The sequence below is a fragment of the Primulina tabacum genome, chromosome 1, assembly GCF_025594145.1.
Source record: "Primulina tabacum isolate GXHZ01 chromosome 1, ASM2559414v2, whole genome shotgun sequence".
Lineage (NCBI taxonomy): Eukaryota > Viridiplantae > Streptophyta > Magnoliopsida > Lamiales > Gesneriaceae > Primulina > Primulina tabacum.
Genome location: NC_134550.1, coordinates 606,948 through 623,074, shown reverse-complemented (window position 1 = coordinate 623,074; position 16,127 = coordinate 606,948). Strand labels below are relative to the sequence as shown.

General features: G+C 35.7%; 4 protein-coding genes across 6 annotated transcripts; all 4 read right to left on the bottom strand.

Moving 5' to 3' along the window:
* Positions 1 to 451: 451 nt before the first annotated feature.
* On the bottom strand, positions 452 to 4,821 carry LOC142540938 (putative disease resistance RPP13-like protein 1). Its single transcript, XM_075647458.1, is given in 6 exon segments — positions 452 to 1,422; positions 1,513 to 1,615; positions 1,745 to 1,808; positions 2,186 to 2,229; positions 2,322 to 4,166; positions 4,169 to 4,821. Coding segments are annotated over 2 exon segments (2,100 nt in total). The 5' UTR covers positions 4,663 to 4,821; the 3' UTR covers positions 452 to 1,422; positions 1,513 to 1,615; positions 1,745 to 1,808; positions 2,186 to 2,229; positions 2,322 to 2,560.
* A 1,517-nt stretch (positions 4,822 to 6,338) lies between these two features.
* LOC142539648 (protein WVD2-like 7) lies at positions 6,339 to 9,538 on the bottom strand. 3 transcript variants are annotated; one of them, XM_075645285.1, is made up of 9 exons: positions 9,313 to 9,538; positions 8,232 to 8,927; positions 7,773 to 8,141; positions 7,623 to 7,681; positions 7,451 to 7,525; positions 7,214 to 7,316; positions 7,058 to 7,123; positions 6,843 to 6,953; positions 6,340 to 6,628 (listed from the first exon to the last, which is right to left on the bottom strand). In XM_075645285.1, the coding sequence occupies exons 1-9, from the start codon at positions 9,379 to 9,381 to the stop codon at positions 6,419 to 6,421; spliced, it is 1,758 nt and encodes a 585-aa protein (XP_075501400.1). In that variant the 5' UTR covers positions 9,382 to 9,538; the 3' UTR covers positions 6,340 to 6,418. The 3 variants fall into 3 exon arrangements, with proteins under 3 accessions (XP_075501566.1, XP_075501400.1, XP_075501483.1); XM_075645368.1 differs by having other exon boundaries at positions 7,082 to 7,123; XM_075645451.1 differs by lacking the exon at positions 7,451 to 7,525 and having other exon boundaries at positions 6,339 to 6,628.
* Positions 9,539 to 10,740: 1,202 nt separating this feature from the next.
* LOC142540658 (peptidyl serine alpha-galactosyltransferase-like) lies at positions 10,741 to 12,353 on the bottom strand. Its single transcript, XM_075647009.1, has 3 exons — positions 12,162 to 12,353; positions 11,625 to 11,789; positions 10,741 to 11,503 (listed from the first exon to the last, which is right to left on the bottom strand). Exons 1-3 carry the CDS (start codon positions 12,188 to 12,190, stop codon positions 11,173 to 11,175), a joined length of 525 nt encoding a protein of 174 aa, XP_075503124.1. The 5' UTR covers positions 12,191 to 12,353; the 3' UTR covers positions 10,741 to 11,172.
* A 1,278-nt stretch (positions 12,354 to 13,631) lies between these two features.
* On the bottom strand, positions 13,632 to 14,710 carry LOC142521106 (myb-related protein 315-like). Its single transcript, XM_075624304.1, has 3 exons — positions 14,573 to 14,710; positions 14,316 to 14,445; positions 13,632 to 14,226 (listed from the first exon to the last, which is right to left on the bottom strand). Exons 1-3 carry the CDS (start codon positions 14,703 to 14,705, stop codon positions 13,632 to 13,634), a joined length of 858 nt encoding a protein of 285 aa, XP_075480419.1. The 5' UTR covers positions 14,706 to 14,710.
* Positions 14,711 to 16,127: the final 1,417 nt, after the last annotated feature.

Sequence of the window (16,127 nt, the reverse complement as noted above, 5' to 3'; positions counted from 1 at the left end):
TTTCGTTGTACAAAAATATTAATAACCCCTCTACTTAAAGGTGGACTATTTATAAGAACTACCTTATTGACTTGTCGTGCTCATGACATTATATTATCAACTCTATGATGACTTTTTCCAATATAGCAGAGTATTTCAGTTTATTGTCACTGAGATTAAACGTAGAATATTCCAAATAAAGGAACATTTCATTTAACAAATATCATATTGTTATTATTTTCGCACTCAACATATGTGCTTCGCGGTTATTAATTAATAATATAAACGAATATCTGGGTGTAAGCGTTGCGTATTTGTAACTAAAAACAAAACAAAAAAGAAAAAAATTATATCGAAAAATGAAAAAAAAAGCGTTAAATAAATAAAAATTGACATTTTGTAAATAAAAATCAACCAAAAGACAATAGATGTATGGCATAGTTTTACAATGGTGACATCTTTACCGCAGACGTTATCATAAATCTCATGAACAACAATCTCAAAAGCTTAATTTGTCGATGCCTATGTTTCCATGAAAAACAACCCCTCTGATTCTGCAAGACTTTTTCCTTTCTCCACACTGGTGTCGAGATTTAGCTATAGAATGTAGGAATTCAACACGGACATAAAAGCTAAGTTTTAAATGAAGCATATGAACGAGGTAAACTAAGCACATAACAAAATAATGCCAATGAAACAGTGTGCCCATGGTTTTTCTGGGTGTAAAAATTCTTTCTAGCCGCCAAACAGAATTAACTATACATTAGTCCTCATCAAACTTATCTAGTTTATGAGTCACCACCATGGAGGAATGACTACCTCGTCGATACACATGTGACAACTCAACCTTCTAGATTTGTCATGCAGCAACTATAACAGGCAACAAATTTTGCATAAAGAGTAAGACTAAATCGTTTTTCATCTGATATCAGATTTGCAGAGGAATGATTTACGTTAGGCACAAATTGATTATGCCTTTTACATAAATGAAAGAAATCATTTACAAGGAACCTTGGACAGTGCAAAACTTTTTCTTGTCTGATTGATAGTTAGGATAACAAGAAAATGCATAAAATCTAGCAGCCAGTAGACAAGAATCTGTAATCTCGTATTACATGCAAGAAATGATGGATTACTTTGCAGAGTATATAAATAGGAGAGGGATGAAATCATATACTATTTTCATTTTATTTTTCGGGGGTTTCACGTTCATTGTAGAAGTCAGGCAAGGGCCGAGCTTTGAAACAGAAGCTACGACTAAGTTTTCTGAATTCATTCTCCACCTTCTCCTGCAAAACGAGAGATAAACCGTGCATGTTGAAAAATACAAACCAAGTTTGAGAGAGAAGAAAAGAGAGTTCTGAATCAATGCATAACCCTCAATGTCTTTTGCACCAGCACCTTGTGTACATCCTTGTTTGCTTTAAATGTTTCCTCGAGTTTCTGAAATTGTTGTGAAAAGACAAGAGGCACGGATCAACGCACTAAATTCAAATGCACATTTAAATTGGAATTGGGGATAGAGTGTATGACCTGTTTTCTTTTTGCAGCTCTTTCTTCTGTTCTAAGAACAAAAGGGGTGGTTATAGTGGGAGACTGTAATTTGTTTCGGCATGCAGTCAATGACTTCGTACAACTGATACATAAGCACGCGCTTGTGAGAAAATCCAAATCCAAGCATTCTAAAGCAGTGGAAATATGCACAAACAGGCCTATCATATCATGCTTCAACACATATATCATATACACCATTTTTTAAACTTACACTGAAGACATTTTGGGCCGCTTGTTTTGCATCTAGAGGCAGAGTGATAACAGATGATATTGTCCTGTGTATTGCGATGGCCATTATCGATCAATGGTTAAGTATTAATTAAATATATATAGTTTCACCGCTAAGCCAAAGTCAAAAAACATATAAATATGTAAATATTTAATTAAATATATAGTTTCATCGCTAAGTCAAAGTCAAGTCTTTTGGGTGGGGGAAGTACAGATAAGAAAAATATAGTCACATGTCAGCAAATCTATTCATCTATGAGAAATGTATTTTCATTTTAATGATTTGTTCGTGACTAAGACATCCTTATGTTTCACAATTCAAACTTAAAATCATTCCCCGAAATCTTACACTCCATTGACCTGCTATCTGGACCAAGATAGACAACAATAAATGGAATGAGAGATTTTAGTTGAAGCGTTTTACCACTGCGTCTAGTTTCAAGCTGCTTCAATAATCTGTAATCTCCCCTGTACAATTGACAAAACCAACACCATGGTTACTGGTTAGCCAACTTCAATTTTGTTTAATAGGCATGCCACTTGAATTAAACATGTTGTACCTGAACATAAAACTGAATGTGATGAACCAAGAATTCACTACTCTTTATGGAAGCACCGTCACTAGGTTTGGGCAGTCGCTGATATTCGAATTCGGATGGGATCTCAAGTTTATTGGCACACTTGTTAAACTTGGGCAATGATGAATTCTGAAATTTTGAAGGCAAGGCATGACATCAACTGTATTTGTGAATTCCCAGTTGATCAATTTATCCATGTTTTCTATTTCGAAAGATTCCAATTATGGGAACTTTGCAGTATTGCTCGCTCCATAAAAGTTCTCATCAATCAACTCCAAAACAGGCAGACCCGATATATGAAAAAACTTTAGGGAAGGAAGCTGTCCAAGAGGTGGAAGACTATCACAATACTTGAGCCCTTCCAAGTGAATGCGCGTAATTTTGCGACTTGGTTCACAGAGCCAAGGTGGATAGAATCTTCCACAGTACTTCTTAATGACCAATTCTTTCAAATTTTGATGAGGCTGGAGATTTGCAAGAACCGAACCCTGTAGATTTTGTGCCTGTCGTAGAGAACCCTGAGAAACATTTATCAAATCCACCCATTGTAGCTCAAGATTGTTCAAGAACAGCTTCTCGTGTAGATTGGCCACAACTGCCTCTGCAACATCTGTGACACGATCGATGTTTTTAATGCAGAGTGATCCCCTCAGCGAATTCATATTACTTATTTGTGCGATACCATTTTCTTTTTTGCCCCCGACGATGAATGCAGAAAGAGCTTGAAGTTCAGTTAACCTTCCAAAATTTGGTGGCATATGGGCAAATTGTTCTTTTATATCCAAATCCAGATGTCGTAATTTGGAGAGATTTTTTGTGTTTGTTGGCAATGCTTTAATTCGAGTGCAATTTTTAAGTTTCAGTGTTTGTAAAGCCAGAAGACCACATATGGAGTCTGGTAGTTTTGAAATCTTGTTTCCTGACAGATTAAGATAACGAAGAAATTTCAAGGGCTTGAAACAAATTTTGAGTTCACTAAGGCCAATTCGAGTCAGATCCAACACCCGCAAAGATCGCAAATGTGAGAAAAAATAATTATCTAGCTGTCCCCCATCAGCATCATTCTTATTAATCATCAAAAATGTCCTCAACCTTTCATTTTTCTCCGAGGCCTTCGGATGTATCGGATGCACACTATCTCGAAACATCGATAAGTGACAAGTATTTCCAAATAAAGGGTATTCATCCCACATGTCATTGACCTGGAAGCATATATCACTAGAAACCATTTGTGACATGTCATGGATGAGATCATGCATTTTGTATATAATCTCATTCCTTGAATTTGTAGCTTGTTCGAAAAACGACCTCAAATAAAGGTCATTGAAATACTTGCTTCCTATGTCTTCTAGTCTCCTTCCTTCTATGGGTCGGATGAACCCCTCTGCCATCCACAAAAGAACGAGTTCCTCAACTTCAAACTCGTGATTTTTGGGGAAAAGAGAACAATATGCAAAACATTTCTGCAGCACCGGCGGAAGATGGAGAAAACTAAGCATCAAAGCAGGGAATAGGTTATCTTTATCTTCTGACAAGTTCCACAGCTTACTGTTCAATATATAAAGCCACTCGTCTTCTCTATATCCTGAATTTGACAACAAACTTCCCAGTGTCTTGGCTGCCAAAGGCAAACCTTTGCATTTTTTCGCAATCTCTTTGCCGAGAGATCTCAAGTTCTCTTCTTCCTCCACAGGGAAGAACATTCTCTGTTTCATCAAACCCCAACAGTCATCATCAGATAAATGTTTGAGACAATATGTTTCATAGGATCTAACAACTAACGAAACTCTGGCACTTCTTGTCGTCACAATTACTTTACTTCCTTTAGCACCATTTCTTAAAGGAGGAAAAATTCTTCCCAATCATCATTATTTTCACTCCAACAATCGTCTAACACCAGCAAAAATTTGAACCCCCTAATTGACTCTTGAAGGAGGACCTGAACCGAATTCAAGTCGGATAAACTGCAACTATTCCCAGTCAAAGCTTCTATCGTATATTTTGTGATCTTGATCAAATCAAAGTTCATCGAAACAGTTACCCACATTTTCTTCTCAAAACTCGAGTTTACCAAATCATCATGGTAAACCAACCTCGCAAGGGTTGTCTTACCAATTCCAGCCATCCCCTTTAACGACATTACCGAAAAGTTACCCATTTCTGGTTCATTTTTGAGCAAATTCACAACACAAGCTAGTTTTTCAGTGTCCCTCCCAAAAACATTTTTTTCATCTATCAGTGAACTAGTGGATATATAGTTATGAATAGGTGACACAATGCTGAAACTATTTTTCATGCTTTCAATCATCAGTAGTCTCTCCATTTCTTTAGCAAGAAGTTCCAACTTGTTTTGCAATATATTTATGTCATGAGCTAGTGTCAAATTATGAGATGAAAGAACAATTTTGCGAACCTCATCTCTATTAGCAGTTCCCACAGAGCCGATGGTGGAGAGATGCAACGAGATGTCATCGAGAAGAGCATCGGCATCGTAAGAAAGTTTCTTGATATCTTCAAACCATGCTCTCCAAGCTATGCTTCCTCTCGTAGACCTCAACGGACCACACTCCACACTATCCATCAAATCTTGAACCATCAACATCGTTCTCTGTAACTTTCGGAGCTCATCCTCAACACCCAGTATCAGTTTTATTTCATTCCAAGCATACGACCCGAATGAAGCCAACCTCTCCAATGCGAACGGAAATGGAGACGACCCAAACCCACTTCTGAAACCCGTTAATATCTCAGCAGCCATATCTTTTATATTCTTGATCAAAAAATGAAGTTTTGGCGTGAAGGGATGGAGTTCCCGATGAAGGGAGTATTGCCGGTGGAGGAAGTTTTTCCCACGGTGTAGGTACTTTTGAAATTAGAAATCTTTCTTCACTATCTCTCAGCCATATCTTTAATTTTCTTGGCCAAAAAATGAAGTTGCAGAAGGGAGTTTTCCACAATGGAGTTGCCGGTGAAGAGCCTTGCTTATGGAGGGAGTTTTACGGATGGCATGGTACTATTGAAATTAGAAAACTTTTTATTTATATATATTCTTGATGTATATATCTATCTAGACATGGACGAAGCAAGATATTTAAACTAAGGGGGCTAAAATAATTTTTTTTAATAAATAATTAAAATTAGCAATTAACATGTATGTATAAAATATTAATAATTAATATATACTTTCTAACAAAAAATATGATTATAAAAATTTAATTTAGTATAATAAAAATAAATACAAACAATGATTTTCAAAACATGAGCAAACAATTTATAATTTATTCAATCACATTAATATTTCAGTCATTATAATCCAATTAATAATATAAAAAAAATAGAGTGACAAAAGATATATATAATGAATGATTTACTAACTTGTTGACCTAAGTTGTGTCAATACTGAAATTTAAATTTCTCAATAATTAAATACTATTTAAAAGATTAGTATTAATATAAATAAAAAAAAAAAAAGTGAGGCCTTGAAAATTGGAAGAAAGATGGTGTAGTAACTAACGCAAAAGCACAATCGGGTTTAGCATTGGAAGCACGATGAATTTGTGTCAGATGATGATTAGATAGATAAAGGTGGAACTACATCTTGTCCCTCTACTTCTTGAGGTTGATGATGGAATGGGCTTCAGATGTACACAAGGTGGATGGAGGCGATCGACGAAATTTGATCGTTTTGTATTTGATTTTCCATTTTCAACTGTATGTTGATTGATTATTAATAATTAAACTCAATTGTCAAATCAAGTAATAAAATTTATCTGAATAAAAAGACTAACCCACCGAAAGCATATATAATTTTGATTGCTTGCTTTCACAAAATCTCTAGGAGTTTACACCAAAAGTTGGATGTAAAAAATATGATCAAACAATATTATTATTTTCATTATATCACAAATTTTGACATAAAAAAGGAAAAAAAAAAGAAAGGAAATCAAGTAATTTCCAGCAGATTGGTTACCTGAATGAAAATCTACACCCAACACCGATGATGGCCGATGAAATAAACACAAAAACGCTCAATCATCACAACCAGAATGCAATGTAAAATATTACACAACTATATGCTCTTATAATAATAGCTGGATGTTAGGGGACTTGTTCTCATGGCTCATCCTTTCAGGTGATGAATTATTAGACAGAATTCGTCTTATTTTTGGAGCTTTCATGGACAAAGATGTTGGAGCCGGAGTTGGCATTGAGATGTTGCCATGTGTCTTACTCGCAATGCTTTTTCCTAGCAGTGATGATGATGTCTGAGGTTGTGCTGCTGCTGGAGTCTGCATAAGAACACAGAATCTTTTTGAGTGGTGGATTTCAAAAAAAATGTGTAAGATTAGGAGGAGACCGCTGTTTCTTGGATTTATTCTTGGTGAATGAGGAACATAAGATTGCACTTTTGGGGAATAAATGGATGGCTGTCTCGTATTACATGCAAGATATGATGGATTACTTTGCAGAATATATAAGTAGGAGAGGGATGAAAGCATATACTATTTTCATTTGATTTTTCGGGGTTTCACGTTCATTGTAGAAGTCAGGCAAGGGCCGAGCTTTGAAACATAAGCTACGACTAAGTTTTCTGAATTCGTTCTCCGCCTTCTCCTGCAAAACGAGAGATGTTCTTTTTTTTCTTCAAAGTGTGCATGTTGAAAAATACAAACAAAGTTTGAGAGAGAAGAAAAGAGAGTTCTGAATCAATGCATAACCCTCAATGTCTTCTGCACCAGCACCTTGTGTACATCCTTGTTTGCGTTAAATGTTTCCTCGAGTTTCTGAAATTGTTGAGAAAAGACACGAGGCACGGATCAACGCACTAGATTCAAATGCACATTTAAATTGGAATTGGGGATAGAGTGTATGACCTGTTTTCTTTTTGCAGCTCTTTCTTCTGTTCTCAGAACAAAAGGGGTGGTTATAGTGGGAGACTGTAATTTGTTTCGGCATGCAGTCAATGACTTCGTACAACTGATACATAAGCACGCACTTGTGAGAAAATCCAAATCCAAGCATTCTAAAGCAGTGGAAATATGCACAAACAGGCCTATCACATCATGCTTCAACACATATATCATATCATATACACCATTTTTTAAACTTACACTGAAGACAAAAGGTGCCATTTTGGGCCGCTTGTTTTGCATCCAGAGGCAGAGTGATCAAATGATGATATTGTCCTGTGTATTGCGATGGCCATTATCGATCAATGGTTATCCCATTTTTCGTTATTTACGATGCATCCAAATTGGTCAAGAAAAAGTTAGAAGTAGGAACCTTCTGCTCTCCAAACGAGGCGTTGCTTTAGGATACTTGGACACTCCCTTTGTCGCTCCCTGCAAATCAAGAACTGAATTAACCTTAGTCCACACTAACCATTTCACACACGAAATCTTGGGCTCAAAGCCACAGGAAACATAGAATCACCACAAGTGGAGTCCTTAAAGGAGTTGCGCAATCTTTAGGCACTCGCAATGAACTGAGACCAATCCTTGAACTCTCAGCCTTCTTGGAGGCAGAACTTGGCTCTTTATCAGGCTCTTTAGTATGCAGTAAGTTGATAATCGAACGTAGAGACTTCGGGGAAGCTCTCCTTCTGTCGATTGTATCCAAGTTGGACTTCCTTGTGCTTCGAATGACGCTGCTATTTTCTTTCTTGAGATGAGGAGTGACCGGTTTAGCTGGCGTGGACAGAACCGTCCACGTCTTACGCTGAATGGATGACTTTAACAAAGAAGGACCCGAACTTTTCTTGCTAGTCACCGATGGGTTATCCTCACTAGCAACAGAATTTTGCTGCATTTACACAAGACACTCAAATTCGAAATACAAATTTTAAACAATGGGCAATAGAGGAAAAGGATATATAGAGTACACAATTTTCACCTTTAGTAATGGTCTCTCCACCTGTGGAGTCCCACCACTCTCTGACCCAGAAATGGTGTCTTGACTTCCAAGATTAGTTTGAATTGAATTTCTCTGCACAAGGGACTCATTTTCTACTTGAACAGAATATCCACGATTTAGTAGAAGTCTCTCCATCTCTGAAGTTCCACTACCGTCCGACGCAGAAATATTATCATGATTTTCAAAATTATCAAATTTGTTGCTTGAATTTCTTCTCATAGGGCTGTCCCATTTGGCCTCATTCTCCACCGTTGCAAAAACCCTGCCTTCCACAACTACACTCTTCCCGTTACAGTTCACCTCATCATCTTTGGTAGAATTCTGAATCTTGGCCTCCACCGATTTATCCTCGACCTCGAAATTAGAATTCGAGACCAATCTTGTCTCATCGTCATCATTATCATCCATGTATCCAACTTCAGATTCTTCTGCAACAGTGGCATTTTTTGCAGCATTTTCTTGCTCGAGCAAAGCTGCAGCCTTTTGGGAAGCAATTCTCTTGTAATGAGCCTCAAAGAAAGCTTTCTTCTGAGCCACAGATCCCGGCTGCGCGTATCTCTTTGCCGCATCCACGTATTTCTTTTGTGAAAAGGTTGACCATCTCTCCCAAGATAAGGACTCGGTCATAAATCTTCCAAACGATACTGATTCCCCCAAAGCATGTACGGGGTTCCCCTGCAAAATCAAACCCTTTCACTATTAAAATCGCCCCCCATCTTTTCCCGGATTCCTTTTTTTCTGGGAAGAGAGTCAGTTAAAAATTATGCAAGAACACATTAGCAACGATATAAAAAGGAAATACAGATCATTTTTCGATTTGAACTCCAAGAATCAGGTAGCAGTTGAAATAACAATCAGTAAAGCATCATTCATTAGCTCCAACACCACCAAAAAAAACCATAAAAGTACAATAAATCTTGAATAATACAAAAAACTTAATGGAAAATCTTTGATGCAAGTTTCATTTGTCAAAAACCCGTCAAAGCCATTCCATGCTTTTGGTGGATAAATCTCAGAAATCATGATGAACAAGAAAGCAAGTTTAGTTTCTTCCCGTTACCTGCTTGGATTCGTTGGGTACGTCAGAGGCATAAGAGAAGCCATGCATGAGACAAGCTGAATCTCCCATTCTGAGGTATTGCAGAACGAGAAGAGACAACCTCGCCAACGGTAAGAAGAATGTAATGAAAAACAATATATCCCAGGAAACAAAATCTAATCTTTATCGTATTACTTAAGGCATAAATCTGTGTTCAGGGACTTAAATTTGAAATTCAAATGGAAAAGGCGAACGTTAAATTAATAGAAATAAAGTAGATCGCACACGTAGAACTTAGAAGCACTTTAATAATAATAATAATATAATAGAGATGTGATTGGGGGCGGGAAGATGAACAGAAATTAAAAATCAGAGTTCTAAAATTATAACATTTTTTCTCAAAAAATATTTGAGTTATTTTAAAATTTGAAAAATAGTAAATATTTCATTGTTTAACATAATGACTAGTTTGGTGAGATACAAGGGGTATAGGATGGTGATGGGGTGAACTACTCCATCCAAGTATGGTGTTCTTCTATATTACACACAAACTAGATATACGTGTGTACACAAACTTCTTGTGAATTTTATTTTTTTGGGTTTTCAATTACTTAATATAATATGGTCATCAACACATTTTTGCAGCAATTTTTGAATGATTTAGAAGTTCTCTTTCAAGAAATACGAACTAAATAGTTAGTCTTGAATGCATGTTTTAAATACTTATCAAGACATTTCTTTAACTGTCGAATATAGATGACGACGTGTGCTAAATCTAATGTCAATTTTGAAAACCAAAAAAAAAAATTTGAGACAAAAGGGAAACCAAGATCAAGATGCTCACATATTTTTGGAGAACAAATAATCAGAAAATTTGACGTGTGTGAGCATTTTATTGTTCTTTGTAGTTTCATCAGCGCAGTACTTCTAAAACACCACCACGACAAAAGCTGACCCAAAATCATATACTATAAAACTGGAAATTAGTTCCATTTTGAAAATTTCAGCCTGGAGACCTCACCAGCTAGCTTTCATTTGTCTGTGCAGGTGAAGAGAAGCCAACTGAAACAGCACATTAAAGTAAAACCTGCTTCTGCAGAAACAGTCATTGCTAAGACACTGGCAACTGGATTCTTTGGAGCCAATCTAGTGTAAATATGTGGTGCCCTGTTACGGGACTTCCGGGTGTTTTTCCTTGTATGACACAACCATATCCCATAATCCTGAACGACGACGGCTTTTCTCCAGGTATTGAAATTTTTAGCTCTCTTTTTGTGTCCTTTGACGTATCCAAAATCTCATGGAAGTAATGTTTGGTTGGACGGTTCTGGATGGGGATAATTCTCCAGATTCCTCAATCAGCTCTGAATTGTCTCCGGAGGCATCAAGCTCATCTTTTTTGTCGATTTTCCATGATTTCACCAGAGGTCTCATGATTTGGCAAGGGCAAGGAAGGGCGGTCAGGGGTAGTTGGAGTGGACAGAAACTTGGGATCAGGAAAAAAATTTCTCCCATTGTGAACATGTAGAGCCTCGTTTAAAGAATTTACACATTCAATGCTAAGCAAGTAACTTTGAAATGTTTCCTCTTTTGCCCGATCAAGTGATGTTGGATCGGGAAACTTAGACCAACATTTTTCAACTACATTGGCATGTCTCCATTTTGGCTTTATCAAAGCTCCAGTTACCCACCCGAAAATCCAAGCCATGGTGAAAAACTCTATAGTTGACACAGGGTTCGGGAACATATCCAGGATATATCAAAATCTTGTTACTTATAACATGCCATGCCGCAAATGGAACTGCATGGAGGAATATCAAATGAGTAGCAAAACTACATGGCTCAAAATATTGAACACCGTGCACCAATGAGAACGAGCAGCTAAAGTTGCATATTATACACAGCATTTTTGTCCATTGATGTGAAAAAAATCGGCATGTTTCGATAACCTGTGAAAATTTTAAATACCTCTGCAGCACCAAAGGCATAACCATACATCTCGCTTATCCAGCCAGCTTCATAAATATCTCCGGTTATGTTTCTGGAACAATGACCCACATTAACTCGGACTTCCTCAGTTTTATGCAGCCAAAGCAAAGCAAATCTTCTGAGGTTATTTATATGCATTATGATCACGCCTCTGACCTTGTCACAAGAATTAGGGTGGCTGGTATGGATCTTTGCAAGCTCATTATCACAGCCAATCAAGTAGCTGGCAATGACATAGCTATTAGAAAATCAAGATACCAACTCGTGACTATTTTTGTTGAAGATCAGCTAGATAGAAAACCACGTTCAGGAGAAAAAAATATAAAAGAAAAATTCATTCTTACTCATAGGGAGTGGAAACAGGACGGCACCTAGCTGCGTTGAACTCCAATGGTGTAATTGGTCCTCTCATAATCATATCAGCGTCCAGGATTAATATGTATTCTGCATCAACCTTTACTTGGTTCAGCCAATGCACAACTGCAGCTGGTTTATTGATGGCTGGATACCTGGCATGGTAAAAGAAAAAATCAGGTTTATAGTTTCCAATCCAGTATAACTTGCAATCATCAAGTCGACTGGATAATTGAAGATACCAATATAATAATTTTCCAAGAAAGGAATGCGATGGTAGCATATAAAAACAAGGTGCCAAGGTGGTCAAGACCTTTCTAAAATATAATCGAAGGTCAACATAAAAATAGACCAGTTTGAAGATGATATTAAGACATTTATAAAAATCTCAAGTGAAGATCAAGGAATGCCACTTAGCTCGAGTTTATACGTGGTCATGTAACAGTAGTTTTATAAATTTTCAATTATTTAAGAATTATTTTTTGGTATGATAATTTTGAGTCTAAGTGCATGGAAATTTTGATTACCAATCTCCAGTTAATGGATGCCGACTCATAGATGGAACATGATGAGTGGGAGCTAAATTGTGCCCTTTATACTGCCTCGAGTCCTCTTCCGCACATGCAACTTAGAAGCCTTGTGATGTTTCCAAGCTGGCCACTCTGGTGGAAACTGTGAACAAGCCCAACAGTCTGCCAATCGAAGTAAGGAGAGCATTCTGTCGATGGATTTTTGGATATGGCTTTCCTAGTTCATATGCATCTTGCTTACGTACAGCAATTTACATGGTTTGATGGCTTTTTGGAGTCAATTGTTTTGGCCGAGTTAGATCTGCGCGCAAAGGTTTTGCTCCTCAAGTATTTTGACCACACCGGCTTGGGGCAACCAGCATGTTGCAACAATATAATAGACCTTGATTGAGAGAATTTATACATTCTAGGTTGAGAAATAGTGCCCTCCTTTCATTTTTAGTCACGTCATGTCACTATTTAATAACAACTCGAATAATGTGTTAATGAGAATAAAATATTTTCATCGGACAGTATGATTATTTCTATCTTTTTTGAAAATGGATGGTGGACTTTATATTATGTCACTAATTAATTTTTCTATGGATCTTACACAATATTAATTGAAAAAGTACTTGGTAGAGATTTTTATAGATCATTAATTTTATATAAAAATTTCAACAACTTTAATAAACCCTTTTGTTTTTACTTTTAAAATTTGGAGTTGTCAAGTTCAAATGATGGAACTGATTTTTTAATTTATCTTGTCAAAAAAGAATTATTTGTGTACTACTACTAACTCCTCATTACATTCACTGATAGTTAATTATCATATATATTTGTCAGTATAATTATTTATTGAATCATCTGTACTGAATTTGAGAAATGACGCCAACACAAGCTCAGGTACCTTGGAAACGCCCTCAATTATATTTCTTGATGTCCAAATTTAAAACTCTTTCGATTACGCATAAACCTCATTTAATCTTGAAAAAATTGTATAATTTTGATCTTTTTGTATTATCAAATTTCAATTTAATTTTTTTTTCTCTTTTCGACATCAATATTTTTTATAAAGAAACCCCGATTTTTGTATGAGATTCTATTAGTAAACTCGTCTTCTTACACGTCATGATTCCAATTAACATCATGATAATCATAATCTTAATATCAAATAAGTTAGGGTATGTTATAATGACTTTCAAAGAATACATGTATTCAAATTTTCTTTTGTTATTGAGAAGAGAACACAAAGTCCTAAACAAAATGATTAAGCATATGGATTAAAGTATATAAAATAGATGGACTGATATATAATAATACCACAAAAGAATTGATCATTTACTAACAAAGTTGAGTACATGATCTTATCAAACAAAAGTTAATTGATCAGGCAGATGTTTTTTAATTATAAACACATTAAATGACTGATCAGTAAATAATTACAATGGTGGACTTTAACTAAATCAAGAATTCTAGGAAGATGTCTCAATCCCCCATTGTTTCAGGAAACATAAATTGCTGATCGAATCCAAAATCCCAAGAAACCATTGAATCTGCAGTCTCAACACACTGAAATAGACAACTATTTCCTTGAACTGAACTGGCCGATTCACCAGCTGAATTGGGGTAGAAGTTCACTGAATCTTCTAAAGAAAACGAGGGGCAGTAACTGGTCGAGATGCTGTGCATTTCTTGATTTGTCATCCATAAATCCATGTCCAGGTTACTCGTGAGCATCAGCATCTCATAGTTGTTAATGAGACGTGTCATCGTTTCGCCTTCCATACTGGTGCTGACATTGGCCTCATTGCAGCAGCTTGTTTGGACTTGTGTTGCTGATGGAGCTTTCAGTACATGAGAGAATTTGATCTCCTCTAATTGTTTGTTTTCATCACGCGAATTTGAGTCGATGTCTGTTTTGTTCTTCTCTTCACGACTTTGTTGTGTCTTTTGCTGGATGGGCTGGTGTGTGGTGGGGTCTAGTCCGAGGAGCTTTAACCGTTTCTTGATCCTGGTGTTCCAGTGATTCTTGATTTCGTTGTCCGTTCTCCCTGGAAAATGGGATGCAATTTTAGACCACCTGCAACATGCTGGCAATGTTTGAGCTGAATAAAAATCTTACATTTTCTATTGTAAAAATGTGAAAGTTAAAGAAAGCTAAAAGCAGACCTGTTTCCAAGGCGAGCATGAAGATCAATAATTTGATTCTCCTCCATTTCTGATAGAACTCCTCGTTTAAGGTCAGGTCGTAGATAATTAATCCATCTCAATCTGCAGCTTTTTCCACACCTCAACAACCCTACACATTAACAATGTTTCAAGAAATATTGATCCATTCTTTGCACCAACTTAATCTCACAACAGACCCAATAATTTTGTTCGTGCATCAAATAAATCAGAAATAGAGCTATCAAATGTTTTTTTACCTGCAAGTTTGGGTATCATTCTCCAGCATTGAATGCCATTATTCATGATAAAACTCATAAGTTTGTGATCTTCTTCTACGGTCCACGGACCTCTCTTCAGACCCATTTTGTCGCAACAAGGTTGCCTTCCCATTTCTTGTCCAGAAATACTATTCCAAGCCTTCTGGTACTCTAAATTAACAAGGGTTGATTTCAAAGTTATGGACGGAATAAAGGAATTTATATTGGAAAGAAGATTCTCACAGATCATTTAGTCACTTAAATATTGAAAATGTGTTGCTTAAGGTGGGAAACGAGAGATTAATGAATGCTAAAGGCATGGCTAAGACCTATAAAGGGGAGAGGGACGGCAAGAATTATTATACATTTGTCGCCATGATTATTTTGTTTGAGGCTATGGAATAAAATTTAATCATGTTTGGAACGAAATTAGACCGATGGGATCGAGCATTTATCGTTTTATTATACAATACCGTTGTCGTTGTTGATGATAATGCAACTCTATTAATAGTTATTACATCCAAAAACTCCAAATGTGGAGGTTGAAATACCGATCGAACTTATTGAGTCTTCTTAATCTATATTTGCTCGAATGTGTATTGAAAATATAAAACCACAATTAGTTGGGTAAAATCTATTTAACAATTTAATTAAGGAACCAATTAAGTATTATAATTCTGACACCAAAATAAGCCAACGAAGCGTGCAAATTTTTTGTTTGGAAGAGGAAAAAGACTAATGACAATTCATGATGGGAATCCCCTTTGGTGCCATCAAAGCTGGCAAGTTCTGTCGTTAAGGACATCTTTTCTCATAATTACTTCCAAAATCTTCGAGTACGTAGAATATTAGTTCCGGATACTTGCGAGTTTAAAGACATAAACTTAGAATATTAAATTAATTAATCATACAAATGGCTACAATATTATTTTGGTTAATCTTTTATATATATAATCTAATATTTCTATCTATATTATATATATATCTATACATATTATAAAAGTGTGAATCAAGATGAAAGTTTTTCTATTGTGTAATGTCAACTTTGTCCTTAGTTTGTACATACAGGAAAAATTTAGTGAGGATGTTTTTGTCAAATCAATTATTATGATAAGGACAAAATTGTCAAACTACATTTATGTTAGATAATGATCAAATCTATACAATTATTATTATTATTATATTATTATATTATATTATATTATATTATATTTTATATATATATATATATATATATATATATTATAAAAGTGTGAATCAAGGTCAAAGTTTTTCTATTGTGTAATGTCAACTTTGTCCTTAGTTTGTAAATATTGCGCAAAATATTAATTTGAGAATATTGAAATACAAAAAATCATGGGTTTTATTTGTTTATAGATGAAGCGAAAATAATTTTTTCCCAATAAAATTAGTTTGTACAATATTGAAATACCAAAATTCTTTTGTTTTATTTGGTTGTAAATATTGCGAATTTTTTCCACAAAAACCATAATTTGTGTAAAGACATGATATTAAATATCATCTATTTTGCATTAATTGAGAATAATTAATTTAA

Coding starts and splice junctions, on each gene's coding strand:
- LOC142521106 (XM_075624304.1), bottom strand. CDS start 14,705: ATGGGAAGGCAACCTTGTTGCGACAAAATGGGTCTGAAGAGAGGTCCG. Junction 14,446..14,572: donor AATGATACCCAAACTTGCAG/GTAAAAAAACAT, acceptor GTTAATGTGTAG/GGTTGTTGAGGTGTGGAAAA. Junction 14,227..14,315: donor CATGCTCGCCTTGGAAACAG/GTCTGCTTTTAG, acceptor AGCATGTTGCAG/GTGGTCTAAAATTGCATCCC.
- LOC142540658 (XM_075647009.1), bottom strand. CDS start 12,190: ATGAGTCGGCATCCATTAACTGGAGATTG. Junction 11,790..12,161: donor CATCCATTAACTGGAGATTG/GTAATCAAAATT, acceptor TTACCATGCCAG/GTATCCAGCCATCAATAAAC. Junction 11,504..11,624: donor CCTGTTTCCACTCCCTATGA/GTAAGAATGAAT, acceptor TGTCATTGCCAG/CTACTTGATTGGCTGTGATA.
- LOC142539648 (XM_075645285.1), bottom strand. CDS start 9,381: ATGGGAGATTCAGCTTGTCTCATGCATGGCTTCTCTTATGCCTCTGAC. Junction 8,142..8,231: donor TGGAGAGACCATTACTAAAG/GTGAAAATTGTG, acceptor GTGTAAATGCAG/CAAAATTCTGTTGCTAGTGA. Junction 6,629..6,842: donor CGAAAAATCAAATGAAAATA/GTATATGCTTTC, acceptor GTTCTTATGCAG/ACTCCAGCAGCAGCACAACC.